Source organism: Pelophylax lessonae (genome assembly GCF_965119305.1).
Source record: "Pelophylax lessonae genome assembly, chromosome: 2".
Lineage (NCBI taxonomy): Eukaryota > Metazoa > Chordata > Amphibia > Anura > Ranidae > Pelophylax > Pelophylax lessonae.
This window is the reverse complement of record NC_138769.1, coordinates 675,356,523-675,375,855: the sequence shown is the minus strand read 5'-3', so window position 1 is coordinate 675,375,855 and position 19,333 is coordinate 675,356,523. Positions and strand designations below refer to the sequence as shown.

The following is a 19,333-nucleotide window of genomic DNA, read 5'->3' as shown; positions in this document are numbered from 1 at the left end:
TATAACTGTGTAATGTTAGGCATGAGAGTTATGGGTTGTTAAACTTTTTGGAAGCACAATCCTGGATCTTACAAAGTGACAGGATGAAATACCTTGGTGCCACCTCTGCTCATGGAGACAGAAGGTCTGATAATACATTTGAAGTAGGCTTTGGCTAACCATCCAAGGCTGTGAGTTCATCCTCCTCAAGCATATTCCCTTTGGTTAGCATAGGGGTGGTAAATGGCCATCTGCACGGTATGATTGCGGCCCCGGTGATGTCTAGTTTTAACCTATGATGAGCTAGGTCGGGATGCCGGAGAAATACAGAACTGGAACGAGATGCATTACAGAGAATGTAAAAAGATAAATATCCTTATTTAATATCCTTAAATATGTCTTACGTCCAGGCCACTTTTTGCGATTCGGTACTGTGCGAATTTAACTGACAATTGCGTGGTCGTGCGACGCCGTACCCAAACTAAATCTACGTCCTTTTTTTCCCACAAACAGAGCTTTCTTTTGGTGGTATTTGATCACCTGTGCGCTTTTTACTTTTTGCGCTATAAACAAAAAAAGAGCGTAAATTTTGAAAAAATAACAATATTTTTCACATTTTTTTATATGAAATCCCCCCCCCCCAAAAAAAAATGTGAAAATCTAAATTTTTTTAAATTTTTGGCCAATTTTGGCCCCGGTGATGTCTAGTTTTAACCTATGATGAGCTAGGTCGGGATGCCGGAGAAATACAGAACTGGAACGAGATGCATTACAGAGAATGTAAAAAGATAAATATCCTTTAAAATAAAGCAAACCCTCAGACAGGTTATGTCAGGTATGATAATGTATATTATTGCTGCATCGTCACATTCACCAGTTGTGTACAGATATATACAGACACAATTCTAAAAATTGAAGATCTACATTTTTGAATGTCATCTAAAATTTTCCTACACAAAACAACTTGAAATTTACATTTAGTGTCCCGTTTAAGGCCTTTTGTTTTCCAGACATTCTGCAAGCTGATATAAGACCTTCCGCTGCTGAAATTCTACTGCGTGCCTCCTTATTGTTCTACATCATCGGTGAACGACTGTGTACAGGGTAATGAGGAGTGAAGCCACACACTGCACTGTATCAGCAGTTGGAAGCCTCATGCACTTGTCAGAATAAAGCTGACGTACTGGTGCACTGAGCAGAACTGTAAAGGTGCTAGACTGCCATATTCCTCATTACATTGCAGTTTTGCAAAGTTATTTGAAAAGGTCACACGCTGTTCATGGTGAGACAATCCTGCAGAGATTCTTGCTTAATGAGTGCAAATGCTGGAGTCTTCTGTTTAAAGCGAACCTCTATCACTCATACTATGGAGCAGTCAGTCTGTGAGCGGTGCCAATGCTTAAAGCTCGTAAGCAGTTAAATACAGAGTTTAACCACTTTACCACCGGAGGATTTTGCTGTCTTACGTCCAGGCCACTTTTTGCGATTCGGTACTGTGCGAATTTAACTGACAATTGCGTGGTCGTGCGACGCCGTACCCAAACTAAATCTACGTCCTTTTTTTCCCACAAACAGAGCTTTCTTTTGGTGGTATTTGATCACCTGTGCGCTTTTTACTTTTTGCGCTATAAACAAAAAAAGAGCGTAAATTTTGAAAAAATAACAATATTTTTCACATTTTTTTATATGAAATCCCCCCCCCCCCAAAAAAAAATGTGAAAATCTAAATTTTTTTAAATTTTTGGCCAATTTGTTTTGTGCTACATATGTTTGGTAAAAAAAAATCGCAATAAGCGTATTTTGATTGGTTTGCACAAAAGTTATTACGTTTACTAACTATGGGAAAGATTTCTGTCATTTTTGGTGTTTTTTTTTTAACGAGTAATGGCAGCGATCCGCGATTTTTTTGCGGGACTGCGACATTGTGGCGGACAGATCGGACCCTTGACTGACATTTTTGACACTTTTGGGGGTACCAGTGACATTACTACAGTAATCAGTGCTATACATATGCACTGTTACTGTAAAAATGACACTGGCAGGGAAGGGGTTAATTTTATTGGAGAGGGAGGGGTTAATGTATGCCTGGTGCTTACTGACGTGTGTGGGGGGAGGGGACTGTGTGACACAGGGACAGATCGCAGGTTCAGCTATGCTGAACCCCGCAATCTGACCCTATCTGTCACTTAGGACAGACACAAGCGGGCGGATCTCCAGACTCGATTCCCCGACGATCGGGGAAGAGCGGCGGCGATCGCCGCCGCTCCTCCCCTGGCCCGACTCCCGCTGTGACTGAATACAGTGGGAGCGAGCCTCCGGCGACACACGCGCGCTGCCCACAAGGGGAGGGGTCCAGCGACGTAGGTCTACGTCGCTGGACGGGAACGAGCCACTGTGCCGCAGTAGAGGCACAGTGAGCGGGGCTAAAGTGGTTAAATACATAAGTAACAGAAGAAGGGGAAAAAGAGGCGCAAAGTCATCAATGGTGTAGCAGGATTTATTTAACAGTGTATGTAAAAATACAATACATTTGCACTCATGAAAGTCGCTTACACAATTTCCATGTGGAGCCACCAGTGCAGAGTCAACTCCCAACAGAGACCGCTGAGATGACAGGAGTGCTGTGGAAGCCAGGGATCCGGGCAAACCACCAGAGAACCTTCATGGGAGACCTGAGAAAGGAGGCGGGTGCAGAAGACACAGCTGACAATGGGAGGCATGGAGGAGCTCAGCTATGAGGAAAGATTAGAGGAACTGAATTTATTTTCTCTTGAGAAGAGGAGATTAAGGGGGATGTGATCAACATGTATAAATACATAAGGGGTCCATATAGTGAACTTGGTATTGAGTTATTAACTTTAAGGTCAACACAGAGGACAAGGGGGCACTCTTTATGCCTAGAGGAAAACAGATTTCATCTCCAAATATGGAAAGGTTTCTTCACCGTAAGAGCTGTGAAAATGTGTAATAGACTCCCTCCAGAGGGGGTTCTGACTCACTCACTAGATTGCTTTAAAAGAGGCCTGGATTCTTTCCTGGGTGGACTTAATATAAATGGGTACTAATATTTATAGTAATGTTGATCCAGGGAATATCCGATTGCCTCTCGAGGGATCAGGAAGGATTTTTTCCCCCGCTGTAGAAAATTGGATCATGTTTTGCTCGGGTTTTTCCGTCTTCCTCTGGATCAACTGTGGGCATAGGATTGTGTATATGGGATTGTATGGTTGGGTTTTCATTACTGTTTTTTTTTTTTTTATTGGTTGAGCCAGATGGATTTAATCTGACTAACTATGTAACTATGTAACTCTATGGGTGATGTCACTTCCCATTCATTTCCCAGCCGTTGTCGGCTGTGTCCTCTGCAGAGCTTCCGCCGCTGGAGAGAGGACCAGAACACCTTCAAAAAAGGTATGTATAGTGATTTCTTCTTTACTGGGCTAGATAGGTTAGTGTTAGATCATGGATTTGTAGATTTAGAGATTTTAGTGTTGGGATGGACTTCTACTTTAATTCTGTGATCCACGTATTCAGGAGAGTGAACTAATTTTTTTTCTTTACTGCAATTAGGGTCAGTGGCGGATCCGGGGGGGGGGGCAACGGGCCAATAGCCCCCCCCTTAAAATTTTTCCCACTCTTGTCCCAAGTCCAGGCTACCAGTGTTTCTCCCAGGCCAGCAGCGGCGGCGGCGCCGAGAGCCTCTGTTGTTGTAGTACCGCCGCGCCGCTGGCCTATATGTTCCCTGCAGTGCACTGGTTTCTATTAGTGATCGACCGATATCGGTTTTCCGTTGCCGATACCAATACTGATATTTTGGCCAATGCATATCGGTATTGGCTGATATGGGCCAATATTTCTGTACATTAATTTTTTTTTTTTTTTTGACTGGTACTTTTGTGGAGGGATTTGTGGGTTCCCTCCTCTCAAAATGAATGAGCTGAAATGTAAATTGCACAGGAATCTCCCAGCATTCCTGTCCGATTCACATGCAGTTTCTAGTGTGAATACGCCCCTAATGTACCATGTTCTATTCCCGCCAGTGCAGCAGCCACACAAAAAGCAACTTCACACTGATTCAGGAAACACAGTCTGTAAGAGTTGCCTTTTTGAAAGCTTTATTGTAGTATTAACTTGAATGGGTTCAGGGAACTGTGGGATACTCCACATTACTAACTGAAACAATAAGGACACTCTTCCTAAACCACTTGCTTACCGGGCACTTATTCCCCCTTCCTGACCAGGCCCATTTTCAGCTTTTAGTGCTCTCAGAATTTAGTGACTCTGCAGTCAAATTCTTAGCTTTTTTTTTACACAAATAGAGCTTTCTTTTGGTGGTATTTGATCACCGCTGGGTTTTTTATTTTTTATTATTTTAAAAACAAAAATTTAGAAAAAAAAATTGCTTTTTATATTGTGTTATAAAATTTTGGAAACAGGTAATTTTTTTCTCCTTTACTGATGGGCACTGATTAGGTGGCACTAAAGGGCACTGATCTTCACCAATAGGCTGCACTGATGAGGTGGCACTGATGGGCACTAATAGGTGGCACTGATGGGCACTGATCAGGAGGCATTGATGAGGCTGCACTGATGGGTGGCACTGATTCATACTGATAGGGGGCATTTGTGGGCACTGATAGGTGGCACTGATGGGCACTGATAGGCGACATGAAGAGGCAGCACTGATAGGCACAGATAGGTATCACTGATGGGCACTGATAGGCACTGATAGGCAGCACTGATAAGGGACACTGATGATGAGGCAGTGATGGGCACTGATTGGCAGCACTAATGGGCACTGATAGTTGGCACTAGTGGGCGCTGATTAGCAGTACTGAGGGGCACTAATAGATGTACTGGCGAGCACTGATTACCAGCACTGGAAGGCACAGATTAGCAGCACTGGTGGGCACTAAGGGGACTGATGTCCCTCTAATAGAAGTTGGGTAACAGATTTCTTCTTTACTTCACACTGACAGCGTGAGGGCAAAAAAATCATTGGCTGACAGCTGATTATGTGGTAAAGGGCCTGCTGTGATTGACTTTTTACCCTGATCAGTAATCGGCCGAGTCCCAAGGACTCAGTCATCACAAAGCGCGCCATAAGGCAAGCCTTATACTTTGTGGAGCAGTGGTGATAAAAGCAACAGTCATTCTTCCCCCCTTTGGGTCAGTGTTCACATTTTTACTCTCTAATTCCAGCAAACAACCCCCCCCCCTCCCCCCTGCTAACTACCAAGGCAGGTCTTCAGTAGCACCCATCTCTAGGCTTCATGTATACTTGAGTTTAGGAGCTTTTGGCTTTTTTTTTTTTCCTAAGCTCCTAAACTCAACTCAGTAAAAGCCTATGTGTCAATCTACACATAGGCTTTTAACAGAGTTTATGAGCTTGTGCGTTTACAGTAGGTGTGGTTCATCCTCCCTCAACCTCCCCCTCCTGAATGCGGGAGAATCGCATTCAGGATAGGAACATTTTGACCTTCGGCCGTGGGAAAACGTAAAGTGCGGCAAAACAACTGCAAAATTGCGGTGCGATTTTGCACCGATTTTGACATGTTTTGAGTTTTGCCATAGTAAATGACAGGCAAGTGTACATGAAGCCTTAGTCCCTGAAAGGGTTTGTGGCTGAGCAGGCCTTCTCAGCATGGCTCCTGATGAGCAGGCTGGACCTTCAGCAGGAGAGCCAGGAAAGCAGGAAACCCTCGCTGGCTGGGAACCCCTACTGAACAATAACCCAGGCTCCAGACTATTTATACACTCCTCAAAAACCAACTGGACACACCTCTCCAGGGATTGGCTGGGGCTACATAAATATTCAGGCTGCCTATCTGACTCTTCCACTCACTATATTCTGGAAAGCACCAGGCATGGGGAGCATCAGCCAGACTAGCAGTCTGAAGAACCCAGAGAAGCCTAAAGCAATCAATTCTGCTCTGCTGATTACAGGAGAGCCAAGAACTACATTTGCCTTACCAAAAAAAAAATAAACCTAGCAGGAGGTTAATGCACCAATTTAAAGAATTTTTCTTTTTTTAAATCCCAGCAACTGTAGGAGCAGTTTCATTGCTGCAAGGCTGAGTGATGCTGAAACTTGTGTAATAAGAATCCCTCTCACTGGGATTGTCATTGTCTGAGTCCAGTAGATAATGTGATAGATGCTAAAGCCCTGAATAAACAGAATTACTTAGCCCCCCCTCCCCCCCAAAAAAAACACCGGCAAACTTTTAATTATACTTTTTCAATTTGTGGATTAATAAACTACATATTCAGACTCTCATCATGTGTTTATGGTGCTTCTTCTGGTTCTAGTACACATCGATCACCCCAAGCCTGATGAAACCCTTGATTGGAAAGACTCCTTCTTTGGGCTGAACCAAGGCTGTTTCAGGTCCAACTAAAGAATTTCCATTTTCTACATGATGACTTGTGTCTAGCTCTTCGCACCGGCACCTACCCTCATTTAAATACACAAGCGAGACAGACAAAAAATAAAAACGAGACAATTAGAAATAGAATTAAAATATAAATACAAGTAGTAAGGGATTTCAATCCTTCCTTACGCTATCCAAAGCTGAAAAAACTTTGTAGATCTACATACACTTTCTTTCTCGCCATCCTGACCCCAGCCTGCTGGCTGGCCAAGGAGGAAGCATTACCACATTCATAGGACCTCCCTGGGTTCTTCACACCTGCGAATGTGTTTTCTTAATAGGGAACACCAGCAATATAATTCTGACAGGTTCTAACCCTGTACATTAGCAAATTATTGAGCAAAAATGATCATTGTACATCTAATTTGCTGGCAATCAGGCTTTGCATGGACTATAAGGACTGTAAAAGACTATGGAGTTCACTCTGTTTGGCATATAAAGAATGGCTTTGCTCCAGTTCTTATAATAAATGCAAATGCAGATATCCATGTTTCATTTTAGAAGGTTTGATGTTTATATATTAATTTTTCAACGCAAAGGTACATTCTTGGGGGAGAAATACATTATTTTAAGACATATTAGTATGGTGACAATGCTCACTGCCCTGCTTGCGATGCATGGGTTCTCCTGTGGTAGGACTATGGACTGACGTGACCCTGCCCAGCCAATCTACAGTATGTGCACAAGTCAACCATTAGGCCTCATGCACACAAGGAGTTTGAAAAAACAAGCTGCAAAGCCAGGAAAAAGCAGCTGTAAAAAGTGCTTTTAGAAGCATTTTGTATTGGCGTCAGGGGCTGACTGGCAGCTTTCAGCCCAGGGGGCAAGTACAATCCAGAGGTCCATGGTGTAGCGACTCGGCCCCCCTCCCACTCTCCCTCTTCCTGGCCTCCTTCTGACCCTCATTCCAAGCTGAAGCTCTGCACCAAGTACTCTCTAACCACCGGGCCAAATCCAGGTTTCCAGTTGGGGGGGAGCTGGGACAGCTCAGTTGGGGCTGGCCGGGGGAGAGTCTCCAGTGGGGCATGGAACTGGCCTCTGCTCAGACAGAGTTTACACCATCTTTGCTGGGGGGGGGCTGCGCTCTGTCCTTGTCTTTATCCTTCACTCAGTAGGTCAGCAGCGGGGACTTTTTACTTCTCTTCACCAGGAATAATTTAGGCATGTCTGTGGCAGAAAGGGTGCAGCCTTTTTACATGGCATCAGAGTGGCCCAGGGGGCAATGGCCCCCCTGCCCCCTGGCCCAGTCCTCCCCTGATTGGCGTTAATTCACGCTTTAGCCACGTTTAGTAGCATTAGTGTTTAGCAGCCTTTCTCTGCCCTCTTCTATTTTCCAACCTCAAATCCAACTACTACAGCTTAAAAAAGTCTGACATGGCCTAACGCTGTATGCAGCCTTTAGCAGCATCAGACGTTTTTACAGCCTAAGGCTGCTGCTCCAGAATACACTGGCCCCGGGATTTTTTTTACAGCTTAAAAACGCCTATGCCACTTACAGCTCCTAAAAGCCTGTGTGTGCATGAGCCTATAGAATAACATGGAGTGGCGTTTTTAAGCTACAGAAAAAAATTGATGACGCTCCTAAAAGCAGCTGTAAAAATGCCCTGTGTGCATGAGGCCTTACTAGTAGGTAGAATCATGGGCTGTAATATTTAATTTGCAGAAGTGAAATTAGCTTTTACCTGCTTAGAATTAAAGTGACAGATGGAGATAAGATGACCAATGCAGTAACATGTCAGTGTATCTGTTCTCAAGGATGCCCTTCCAATGGGCTTGATATTTTAAATTTGCCTTCACATCTGCTTTAAAGAAGGTATCAAGTCTAATTAAAACTTTTTCTGTACTTTAGAATGGCAGTGTTGTTCAGACCTCTACATATAACCTGTGAATGTTCTCATTTTGTGAGGATCACAGGGCAGGAATTAAGCTAATTAGCTAATCTAGTGTATACGACGGTACCTTGTTTCTTTTAATTTTTCTACATGCATGTGCCTGTTAAAGCCTTGCAGGTCGTATAAACAACATTTGTCTTCATTAGAGAATGTGTTTTCTGAAATTACCTTAAGGTTTTGTTATGTTAGGATTTACTAAAGTCACTGTACTCTTAGTATAATTTAGCATAGTTAGGGATTTTGTGTGTGTGTGGAATGTTTGGACAATTGCTAAATACTATAATGTTTTTGCTATTTAAAGTTTATCTAAACTCAAAAATTGAAAAGTAATATATTGTAGCTTACCAGCAGAGGTAGGGGACTTGAGTCACATGACTTGACTTAAGTCAGACTTAAGTCGCCAGTTTGAGGACTTGAGACTTGCTTGACTAAAATTAATAAAAGACTCGACTTGACTTTGACTTGGTATTCATGACTTGAGACTTGATGTTGACTTGAGACATATGACTCGAAATGACTTTACTTTTTTAGGTTATTAAATATTTGCATTTTCTCAAGATGTGTTAAAGCAAAATGAATGTGCCTGTTATGTTTCTGACACCACAGTCACTTAAAACCCCTCAGTGTTTTCTGATTTTTAGGACACTGGCTGTTTAACAATGGAAATACTTAACATGTTTTTAGTGACTGTGGTGTTGAAACATGACCGGCAGAAGGAATTTGAGCTGTTTGGGCATTCAAAGTGTTTCATTAATATGCCAAGAAAAAAGCACTAAGCAGTTTTGTTAATGTTGAAAATAAAACACAACCTTTCCTGATCACTGACTTTTAACTGATTTAAATGTGAAAATTGGGGTAGATCAGTATTTTGACTTGATTTGTGACTTGACCAAAATAAATGACTTGACTTGCTTGACTTCTAGCAGGGACTCGACTTGACTTGCTTGCTTTTCGCCACAGTAACTTGGGACTTGCTTGAGACTTGAAGGTTAAGACTTGAGACTTGCTTGTGACTTGCATATGTGTGACTTACTCCCATGTCTGCTTACCAGTCCTTAGATGAAGTGGCTGCATTAGGGATTTTTCTTCCTGTCCTAGGGTGACAATATTCACTGTTGTGTAGTCAGGGCTGGCCCTACTATGGATCCTGCTGGGTCCATTGGACCCAGGCAGCACTTGGAGAGGGGCGGCAAACTGACACCCAAGGTTTTTTTCAGCAGTTTTGTGTGTCATCAGTTTTTGGCACGTTATGGGTGGCATTTCCCTATTTCATATTGCTGCCCGTAGTGCAAACTGATGAGTATGAGGATGCAGAGTGTCTCCCCTGGGGAACGTCCCTCGCGTAATCGTGGTGTGCACATTGACCTCAGACATCAGCGCACTCCATCTCACACAAAGCAGGCCGGACCTTCTAGGGCGGTGGGAGTGGCAAACACAGGAGTGACAGGAGGACTGAGGACAGACAGTGGCTGTTTGGTGGACTGGTCCAGTGGTGAGTCATAAAAGAAGATAACAGTATCATAATATTTTCTAGATTTATATCAAATAATGGACGTGGGAGCCATTTGGTGGGCGTGACTTTTTTTTTTTTTCAGGGGGATGGGGGGCAGCATTTCATTCTTGGACCCAGACAGCATGTCCTGGGCCAGCCATGTGTGTAGTGTTGTGACTGCAAGCTGCTCTCATGATTTAAATACAAACACCTCACCCTCTCCTCATCTCCGTTGCAAAAGGGTGAGAGGTTGTGTAGTTTACAGGCGATAATTTGGAAAGCAGATGGCTTGTGAGATCTCAGTTTGGTGCATGGGACAGTTTTGTGCATACTTGGCCTATCCACTAACAGCTGATGTTTCATTTTGGAATACTAAACATTAGGTAGAATTGCTTATTACTTCCTCTGGCAGTGAGATGGCAGCAACTGAAAATCCAACTCCACCCTTCTGCTGCTCCTATTATGGGGGGATTTGACTCTCTTAGTACAGAGACTGCATCATAAAGAGTGGGACTTAAAGGGTAACTCCACTTTTGTGGGGAAAAAAATCAGAAAATAAAGAAAAAACAATATAGTGTATACAATTGGGACACAAATTATATTGTAATTGAATGTTATTAAAAATTACTTTTTCTTTTTAAATTTTCTGAAAATGCAATGCAATATGGCTACCTGGAGGTGATCGGTACACAGAATGTATACTGACCACACCCCAGAAACATAATTTCCTGCTTGTGTGATTGGCTCACTAATTTTCCCAGAAGTCTGCCTAAGATACAAGTCAGATTTCTGACATTCCCTGCAACAAAAATGTAATTTTTGGTGAATTACTCCCAATAGGAAAACATCTAAAGGGATGCAGCTGACAGATAATTATGAAACCACTCCAATTTGACCCACTTGGCACAGAGGAACAAACAATGATTTATTCAGAATAACAAAACGTAGGAATCTGCAACAACGTTTGTCAAAATTCCTGAAATGTACAGAGATAACCCAGAGGGGAATGTTTTTTTCTCAACAAAAGTGGAGTTACGCTTTAACAACGGGTGTATCAGGTTGGCAGGTCCTGTAACTGGTTTGGAGATCGTTCTATAATGGAGCCATTGGAAAATGCAAAATGTCAATAGTATGTTTGCAATATATGCATAAAATTTAGGTTAATGTCTTTTTTGCACTTTGTCTTCCAGAACTTGTTCAAGCTGTTCCAGGGCAGCAAACATCTTATGCTGCAATACTAAGAAGGAAATCAGCGAGTACCTCATCATCACTGTTTAACTCCAAGAGCCGACTGAGGTACAGCAGTTCTGCATTGGAGTCTATTGGTCAACCGCTGCAATCTGCGAGGGAAAGACCCAAACATTACAACTTACCCACAAACCTCTATCAAATGTTAGATGGCTTCAGGCAAGATGATGGTAAGTTACTCCTATTGTAAAGATTGTTTTTTTCTATCTCAGCACTTTAGAGCTAATTTAATTTAAACCAACAAAGATTTACAACAGTGGCAACCAATTAAGTGCTGTGTAAATTGTCAGCACTCTATAAGTACCTGAAATAATAATAATAATAATAATAATAATAATAATAAGGGTGTTGTTATGGTCTGTTAAGATTCTGGCTGCCTTTGGTACCATTTTATGCCTATGGACAGGCTATGGAAATTCAAGCAAGTGCATTAATCTTAACAAGCAGTAACTGAGTTTGAAAAAGCCCTCACTAACCACTATAGCTTCAAGAACTGTGCAGCAATCCATTCTCAAAAGTCACTGCAGACGCACTGAAGTTATTCAAGCTCTCTCAGCAGCTCAGCTCCTATGCTCTCCCTCTCAGCAGCTACTCAGCAGCATAGCCCCAACTATCCTTGATTTTAAGGGACTGTCCCTGATTTGAAACAATCAAAAGAATTGTAAAAGAAGGTAAAATATGTTTATTTTTTAAATTTTTTAATTTTTTAAAGCTTATGCATCCAAAAGTATCAGGATTTGGAGCCTCTTTAGACTATCACACGGGAGCCTTTAGATGTAATCAGGGGCGTAACTACAGGGGTTGCAGGGGTTGCAATCGCTACCGGGCCCCATGCTCCAGGGGGCCCGGTAGCAAACCAGTGGGTGAACTTCAAGGATCGCAAAGGTCACACTTGCGACCGGACCCTGGCATTGCACCACTGTGGGGAGGCCCCAAGATTGCAGGAAGGGGGCCCACAAGATTGCAGGAAGGGGGCCCACTGCAGAACTTGTGAAAGAATCCTGCTGCGGGACCGTAATAAAAGGCCATGCAACGAGTGTAAAGAGCCCCAGGATTAGTGGGAAGAGCCCTGGGCTTGAAGGTAAGGGCCCCCGGCCAGGGGTCTGGGGGGCCCTTCATGGTTTCTTGCATCAGGGCCCTGAAGGTTCTAGTTACGCCTCTGGATGTAATGATATGTAAATACTTGAGTGTTTGTTTCCTGGGCACAGGTTCAATTTAGGAACTAATCTAGGGAACACATTATGTACCCCTATAAGAGGTAGCTGTGCCCAAATATGGGTGAAGTTTATGGAGTGTGGTTAAAATGAACCTGGTACACAAAATATATCTAAATATATATATATATATATATATATATATATATATATATCTAGCATAATCCCCTGAAACCATACACCCAGAGAGTAGCAAAATCGGACACACATGGTACCATAGCCTCAGCCCCATGTCAGAGGTCTGGAGTTCCACCATCCCACAATGCAATGCAAGCATCTCTATTTATGCACTCAGAAGCATCCTTGATGCACTCTTAGGAGAGAAGGGGTCTGGAGTTTCACCATCCCACAATACAATGAAGGCATCACTATTTGTGAGCTCAGAAGCATCCTTGATGTACTCTTAGGAAAGAAGAGGGCTCCAAATGTCTGACATGGAGCTGAGGATACTGTTCTGAGTGCAACCAAATTGATTTTTTGCATGACGCATCATTAAGAGAAATGAATGTTAAGGAGCTGTATGTTATGTGCTGTCCATGGTGCTTACCATATGTTTATACAGCATTTCCCAAGCATTAGGTAGTAAGATTTCTGCTGAAGGAAAGGATCAGTATTCCGCCCAGGGCCACTGAGTGTATAAGACTTACCTAAAGCAGAGATCACATGACCAGTACTTAGACTTTTTGACAAGCAATTGTGGTATCCCAAATCAACAGTTTATTTGGGAATTTGTACGTGAGCAGGGTGGACACAGTAGCAGGGCAGGAAGGGGCAAGGAGCAGAAAGATCTTAGTTGGCTATAGTTCATTTTAACCACTTGGGCTTTGCTTTGCAACCCCAAGTTCAATGCCCTAAAACATTTTCTTGACTATGATCTATCTTTAGGAGTCAAGCAATATAGTCACATGTGGTCACCAGTTATGGCACTTTCTGCACATGGTACATGACATTACAGGTTCCCGAATTCATCCTTGGGCTTATTAAATAACCAACTAGTTGCTTTCTTCAACAAAACAGTACAAGAAGAAAAGCACTTTAACTTATACCAACCGCTGGGAATCTGAATTCTACTGGTCTGCCAGCACTAAAGTAGAATCTTAAGGGCTGCTATGAGTTGATACAAGTGGCCTTAATGCTGCCAGACCAATAGAATCAACTTTAGGGCTGCCATTCACATAGAGAATAGATTCTGAATTTGTTTGGTTAATTAAAGTTCGGTATGGGCTTTGATTTTCTTCTTGTACCACCTTATTGAGCAAACCAACTAGTTTATGCACTTCCATACTGAATTAACATATCGGTCCTTAAAGGGATCTCAGCACACAGAACCCAGTGGGTACCCCTATACTGCCATTGGTTGTTAAAAAGTGAAATTCACAATAGATATTATGCCTCCCTAATAATGATAGCTACACATGCTAGAGATGAGTAATGATTTACTGTCCAATTCACAACTCTCTATCAGCAAAGGTTAACACATTTCCAGGTAGCAATTATCAACCTTGAGATACCTTTTCTATTGATAACATTTGTAATAAGTTCCAATTTTACCCAGTAAAACACTTGTCATATAGTAATTATACTATCAGCTGATTTTCTGTGCAGAGGCTTTCACCAAACCATTGCCCAACAAAAAGCCATAAGTCGCTGATATAAACATCCAGTTTCATGTACCAGCAGACTTCTAGGGCTGGGGTCTCCAAACTTTTTGAATAAAGGGCCAGTTTACTGTCATTCAGACTTTGAGGGGACGGACTGTAGCCAGTGGGAGTAGAAAATGCCCTGGCATCAATGGCAGTAAAGAATGCTCCATCGTTAGTATTAGTGGGAGGAATAGTGTCCCATTGTTGGTATCAGGGGAAGGAATAGTGACCCCTCATTGGTGGTAATGGGAAGAATAGTGCCCCATTGTTGGTATCCGAGAAAGGAATAGTGACCCCTCATTGGTGTTAATGGGAAGAATAGTGCCCCATTGTTGGTATCAGGGGAAGGAATAGTGACCCCCTCATTGGTGTTAATGAGAAGAATGGTGCCCCATTGTTGGTATCAGGGGAAGGAATAGTGCCCCATCATTGGTGTCAGTGAGAAGAATAGTTCCCCATCGTTGGTATCAGAGGAGGGAATAGTGCCCCATTGTTTGTATCAGAGGAAGGAATAGTGTCCTATCATTGGTGTCACTGGGAAGAATAGGGCCCTGCAGTTGGTGTCAGTGGGAAGAATAGTGTCCAATTGTTGGTGTCAGTGGTAGGAATAGTACCATATTGTTGGTATCAGTGACAGAAATTATGCCTCATTGTTGGCATAGCAGGAATAGTGCCTTGTATCAGTGGGAGAAATAGTGTCTCAAGGGCCTGATAAAGGTAAGCAAAGGGCCACATCTGGCCCCTGGGCCACCGTTTGGAGACCACTGTTCTAGGGGATTGAATGGCACAAACCAAATCAGCTGATATAGCTATATTCACCTAGCAAATCAGGAGACAGATTTCCCCTTCATTTATGTAACATGCCCCCATCCTTAATAGAATGACTCTAGATCTGGGCATATGGCACACCTATCATCTATGTACTCCATGGCTTAAATTACATCAGCCTCTGCATTTGGTTTTGTACTTTGAAGGGTGTTAAATGACAGTGGGAAGTGCTTGTCTGTGAACTATTTCCTCCAGTATGCAACTCTTCTAAAACCCAAGAAATAGCAGAGAGGTTCATGAAAGCGCCGATAAGACTAAAAGTTAAATCGCATCAATGCAAATCAGCCTCTTAAATGTGATTACTATTTAAATAAAGGGCCCTTCCCAGCATCTGTGAGATGTTGATGTTTACCTGCTAAACATTATTAAAATGCACAGTTAAATTACTCCTTAAGAGCTGTAACAAATGTGCACATGCATAATGTGATTAACTGCAAGCTATGAATAACAATATGAATTTCATTATAGCCAGTTACAAGAGCACAATGTCTTGTTCCATGTCGCCAAGGCTTATCAATAAATATGGTTACCTCATTTATTACCACTGGAGCCAAGCAGATTGCTTCTACACTTTTCAAGGAGCATCTAGAACAGGGATGAGTGGGCAATGTCTAGAGGCATATGATTAACAAACAGCTACATATATGTTACATGCCAAAATACCTGAAACAATGTTCTTTTATCTAGGGTGGTATTGCTGTTTAGAGCCTACTGTTAGCCCTGGTTCTGTGACATCTCATGCGACTTCCTGTGACATGCGACACAGAAAGTTGCATAATAAGTCATAACACATGGGTACCATTTTAATTGCTGCGACTCAAGTTCTTGCACTACTTTTCTGTGTCTTCCTTGTGACATGAATGTTATAAACTGCAATGTTAAAATTACGAAAGTCACAAGGAAGTTATTTCTTTGTCTTATTTTTGCAACTTTGGCTGCAACTTCAGAGGGTTTTTTTAACCCTATACTCCACTTCTATTCCATTTTCTGCTGTATACCTGTGGCTCAGCCCACCCCTGCAGCTCAAAATCTCCTCCCAAGCTTTGCTACCTCCCAAAGCACATTGTACACCCAGCAAGAACATTGTACAGCTGTGTTCACAGTACAGGAAAGATGGCTTCCAAGAGTTGAGGGATGCTCTCGACAATGAACAATTCATCCGACTTGTACATGAGCGTCCTGCAATTTTTGATACAAGGGACCTGACCTATAAAGACCAAGGCAAGTGAGACTAAGCATGGTTAGAGGTAGCAAGACTCTACCATGAGGATTGGGGGAGCTTTTCGGCCACATAATGATCCAAAAAATGTAAATTCAATGATATGTTTCACACTCTTTATTGTTATAATTGGTCAAAGTGAAAGCTGCAAAACATCAAAGTCGCATGAAATTTGCATGAAGTCATAAAGTTGCATCAAGTCACAATGCAAAGTTGCCTTGGAAGTCGCATGACTTTGGGTGGTAGCAGTGTAAACCGAGTATTAAGGCTTGTCTCCACTGGCAGCAAATGTGGTTTTGGGGCATTTCTGTTCCTGGACCTCCTCTTGCAACAATGATAATGCTATTTTTTAGCACAGTACAGATGGAAGTGGCAACCTGGGGCAACCATCTAACTTTCCACCCTAAGAGCAGTGACATGTTGGAAAAAAAAAACGCATGCAAACATGGAGAAAACGTGGAGAAATTTTTTCAAATTAGTATGTGCCACAAGTGGGGACAAGCTCCTTGGATAGTCCCTAGATCACCTGTCCTCCTCCAGTCTGGACAATTTCTCCATTTACTTTAGGGTCACATCAGTCACACAGGTGATTTTGTATTTTTTTTTCTTTTTTTTAAGCATCCGTGCCAAGGAAATCATAGTTATTTTCCATGGAATTCATTTGTAGCTCATTCGCTCGGTGTTTGAGCTTGTGCAGAATTTCATGTCAGCAACCAACTCACCAGTGAGAGGCCCTCTACATCCACTTCTATAGTTTAGCTACAAATTGCTAAAGAAGCGTGATTTGTAGCAGCGAATGGTATCATTTGGTGTAGCACATGTTTGACCTTTAGCTGCAATAAATCTCCAGTGACTATAGCGATTCCATTGCTAGCTACAGCACGCTGTTAGTTGCTGGCATGACATTAGCGATTTTTAGAAGCAAAAGTTAGACCTCATTTAAACTTGCTGGTAGGTGTGGGATGGTAAAAAAACTTGGCTAATTTATAGTCATGGATCATTCTTTTTTTTTTAAATTTAAGACCATATTGGGCTATTGGGCAAAACCTCCTGCTTTTTCCATACATTGGTTTGGCGCCATCCAATGGTTTGTGTTAACCTGTAATAAAGAGCAGTCACTGCTGCTCTCTATCCTTGTGCAGGGCATAAAAGAAGAAAATGGTCGCACACTACCACGGAATCCAATGAAGAAAAGTTCCTTTATTCACATAAGTGGTACAAGGTACAGCAGAGTAGGACAGTAGGTGCGTTTCACATGACTGCTACGTGCTTGTTCATATTGGTATGCAACCATTTTCTTCTTTTTGCTTCTCCTGGTGACGAGCCGAGGTTCAGCACCCACCTTGAATCATGGACTTTGACTAGCCTGAGCGGTGTTATCGCTCTTCATTGTCCTTGTGCAGGGCGACTGCTCTTGCCTCCGCCCCCTCCTGTAGTTTTCTACATAGACAATAGAATCAATTTTAACTCTGTAGCAGCTTTTACATTATTATTCCACAAGGAGAGTTCAATTCCAGTCTTTATATAGATCTGGGTTGTCTCTTTTCTTTGAGTCCATGCAGTATTTATCCTGTGTTGAGCTCTGGTGTAAAGGACTTGGATTCTTTTATCAATCTTTTGGGCTGGCGCTCCTTGCTGTGTTTTTATGGTTTGAACGACAATTGGATACCCATTGTAGGAAGATCTGCTCAAAGCCAAAGCTATTGAGCTTGTTTGATATTTTCCTTCATCTGATTGCAAAAACAAGTTTGTAAATTCCCATCGCCTTCCGAAATATGTTTTTTGGGAAGTGAAGAAAGCCTGCTGGACAACAGATGAAAAGACAAATATATATCTGATGGGGGTTCTAGTCTTCCCTACCATAGTAAATAACTGTTATTTCTGAATGTGTTGCTGTTGGATACACTTTTTGTCTCATTAAAACACCAGTACAGGAAATGAGGATAAATCTTTCTAACGGAGCTCCAGATAGCAGTAAAAATGAGTTCTGACCCTATTCATGAAGAGAAAGGTTTGGCCAAACATACAGTTAATATTTGTTACAGATTCTTATATAGCACTAACAATTTACACAGCACTTTACACATATATTGTGCACTAGTCCCTGCCCTCAAGGAGCTTACAATTTACAGTAAGATCCCTAATTCACATGTACACATACCAGGTTTATTTTTTTAAAGGAGTGGATTTAAGTACTAGCAGGGCCAGGACAAGGGGTGGGCAGGAGGGACGGTTGCCCTGGGCATAATGGTTTACTGCAGGGATGGGGGGGGGGTGCCTTGACCCTAAACCTAAGGGAAGGGGGCGCAGTTTGTCATCCTTGCCCTGGGAGCTGGATGACCTTGTCCCGACACTGCCTACTAGCATGCCTTTGGTGTGTGAAAGGAAAATCACATAGGTACAGGGAGAACATACAAACTCCATGCAGGTAGTGCGGTAATAAAATTCAAACCTGTAACCTTAGCCTTGCCAGGAGGAAATGCTAACCAGTTAAGCCTGGTACACATCATTCACCAATCTAACAGGTCAGATTTGAGCCACTGTATTAACAATCCGATCTCCCCTGCTGTGCCAATGTGTTCTTAGAAGGGGACACTAACGAGTCACATGACACCAGGGATGGAAAATGGCTAATTGGGCCCAATTTGGACATTTTGACTTAAGGGTGTACTCACTTTTGTTGCCAGTGGTTTAGACATTAATGGCTGTGTGTTGAGTTATTTTGAAGGGACAGCAAATTTACACTGCTATACAAGCTGTACACTCACTACTTTACATTGTAGCAAAGTGTCATTTCTTCAGTGTTGTCACATGAAAAGATATAATAAAATGCTTACAAAAATGTGAGGGTGCACTCACTTTTGTGAGATACTGTATATATTTATTTATCATTATTATTATTGTTAATTATTGATTATTTTAACGAGATGTATGACCATCGTTTTTTTTTACTATATTTGACCATACTTTTCTTGCGGGTCACAAAAGCACAATTACTTTTGTCTATTATTACTTTTGACTATTGGCTACTAACAGCTGATGGGGCAGAGCCATGCCAGACTCTGGAAGGATCCCGACAACATTGTCAGGATCCATCCTGACACCTGATTGCCAGCTGACTGCATCTTCTAGTGTGCGGTGCGGCAGAGAGAAAAAGCCAGCTGTGCCTGCCCCTTCTATTGCCTGACACTCCAGTGAGCACTGGAGGAACAGAGCAGAGAGTGGTGATTGACAGTCACTGCTCTCCGCTCTGAGCAGACCTAGAACCAAGCTCTCTACCAGGTCTTAGAGCAAACGTGGGACAGCAGCACCATCACACAGATGCTGCAGCATGGAGGTGAGTATGGATGTTTGATTTTTTTTTTTTTTTTTTAATCCCATTCTTAT

The 19,333-nt window shown here is 42.4% G+C and overlaps 1 protein-coding gene across 3 annotated transcripts in view; it reads left to right on the top strand.

Moving 5' to 3' along the window:
- CNTN5 (contactin 5) overlaps window positions 1-19,333 on the top strand; it is a 2,223,160-nt gene that overhangs the window by 1,484,494 nt on the left and 719,333 nt on the right. For all 3 annotated transcript variants that reach the window (XM_082244684.1, XM_082244682.1, XM_082244683.1), the window contains one exon: window positions 10,985-11,212. In XM_082244684.1, coding sequence (XP_082100810.1) covers window positions 10,985-11,212 — 228 coding nt within the window. The remainder of the gene's footprint in view (window positions 1-10,984; window positions 11,213-19,333) is intronic.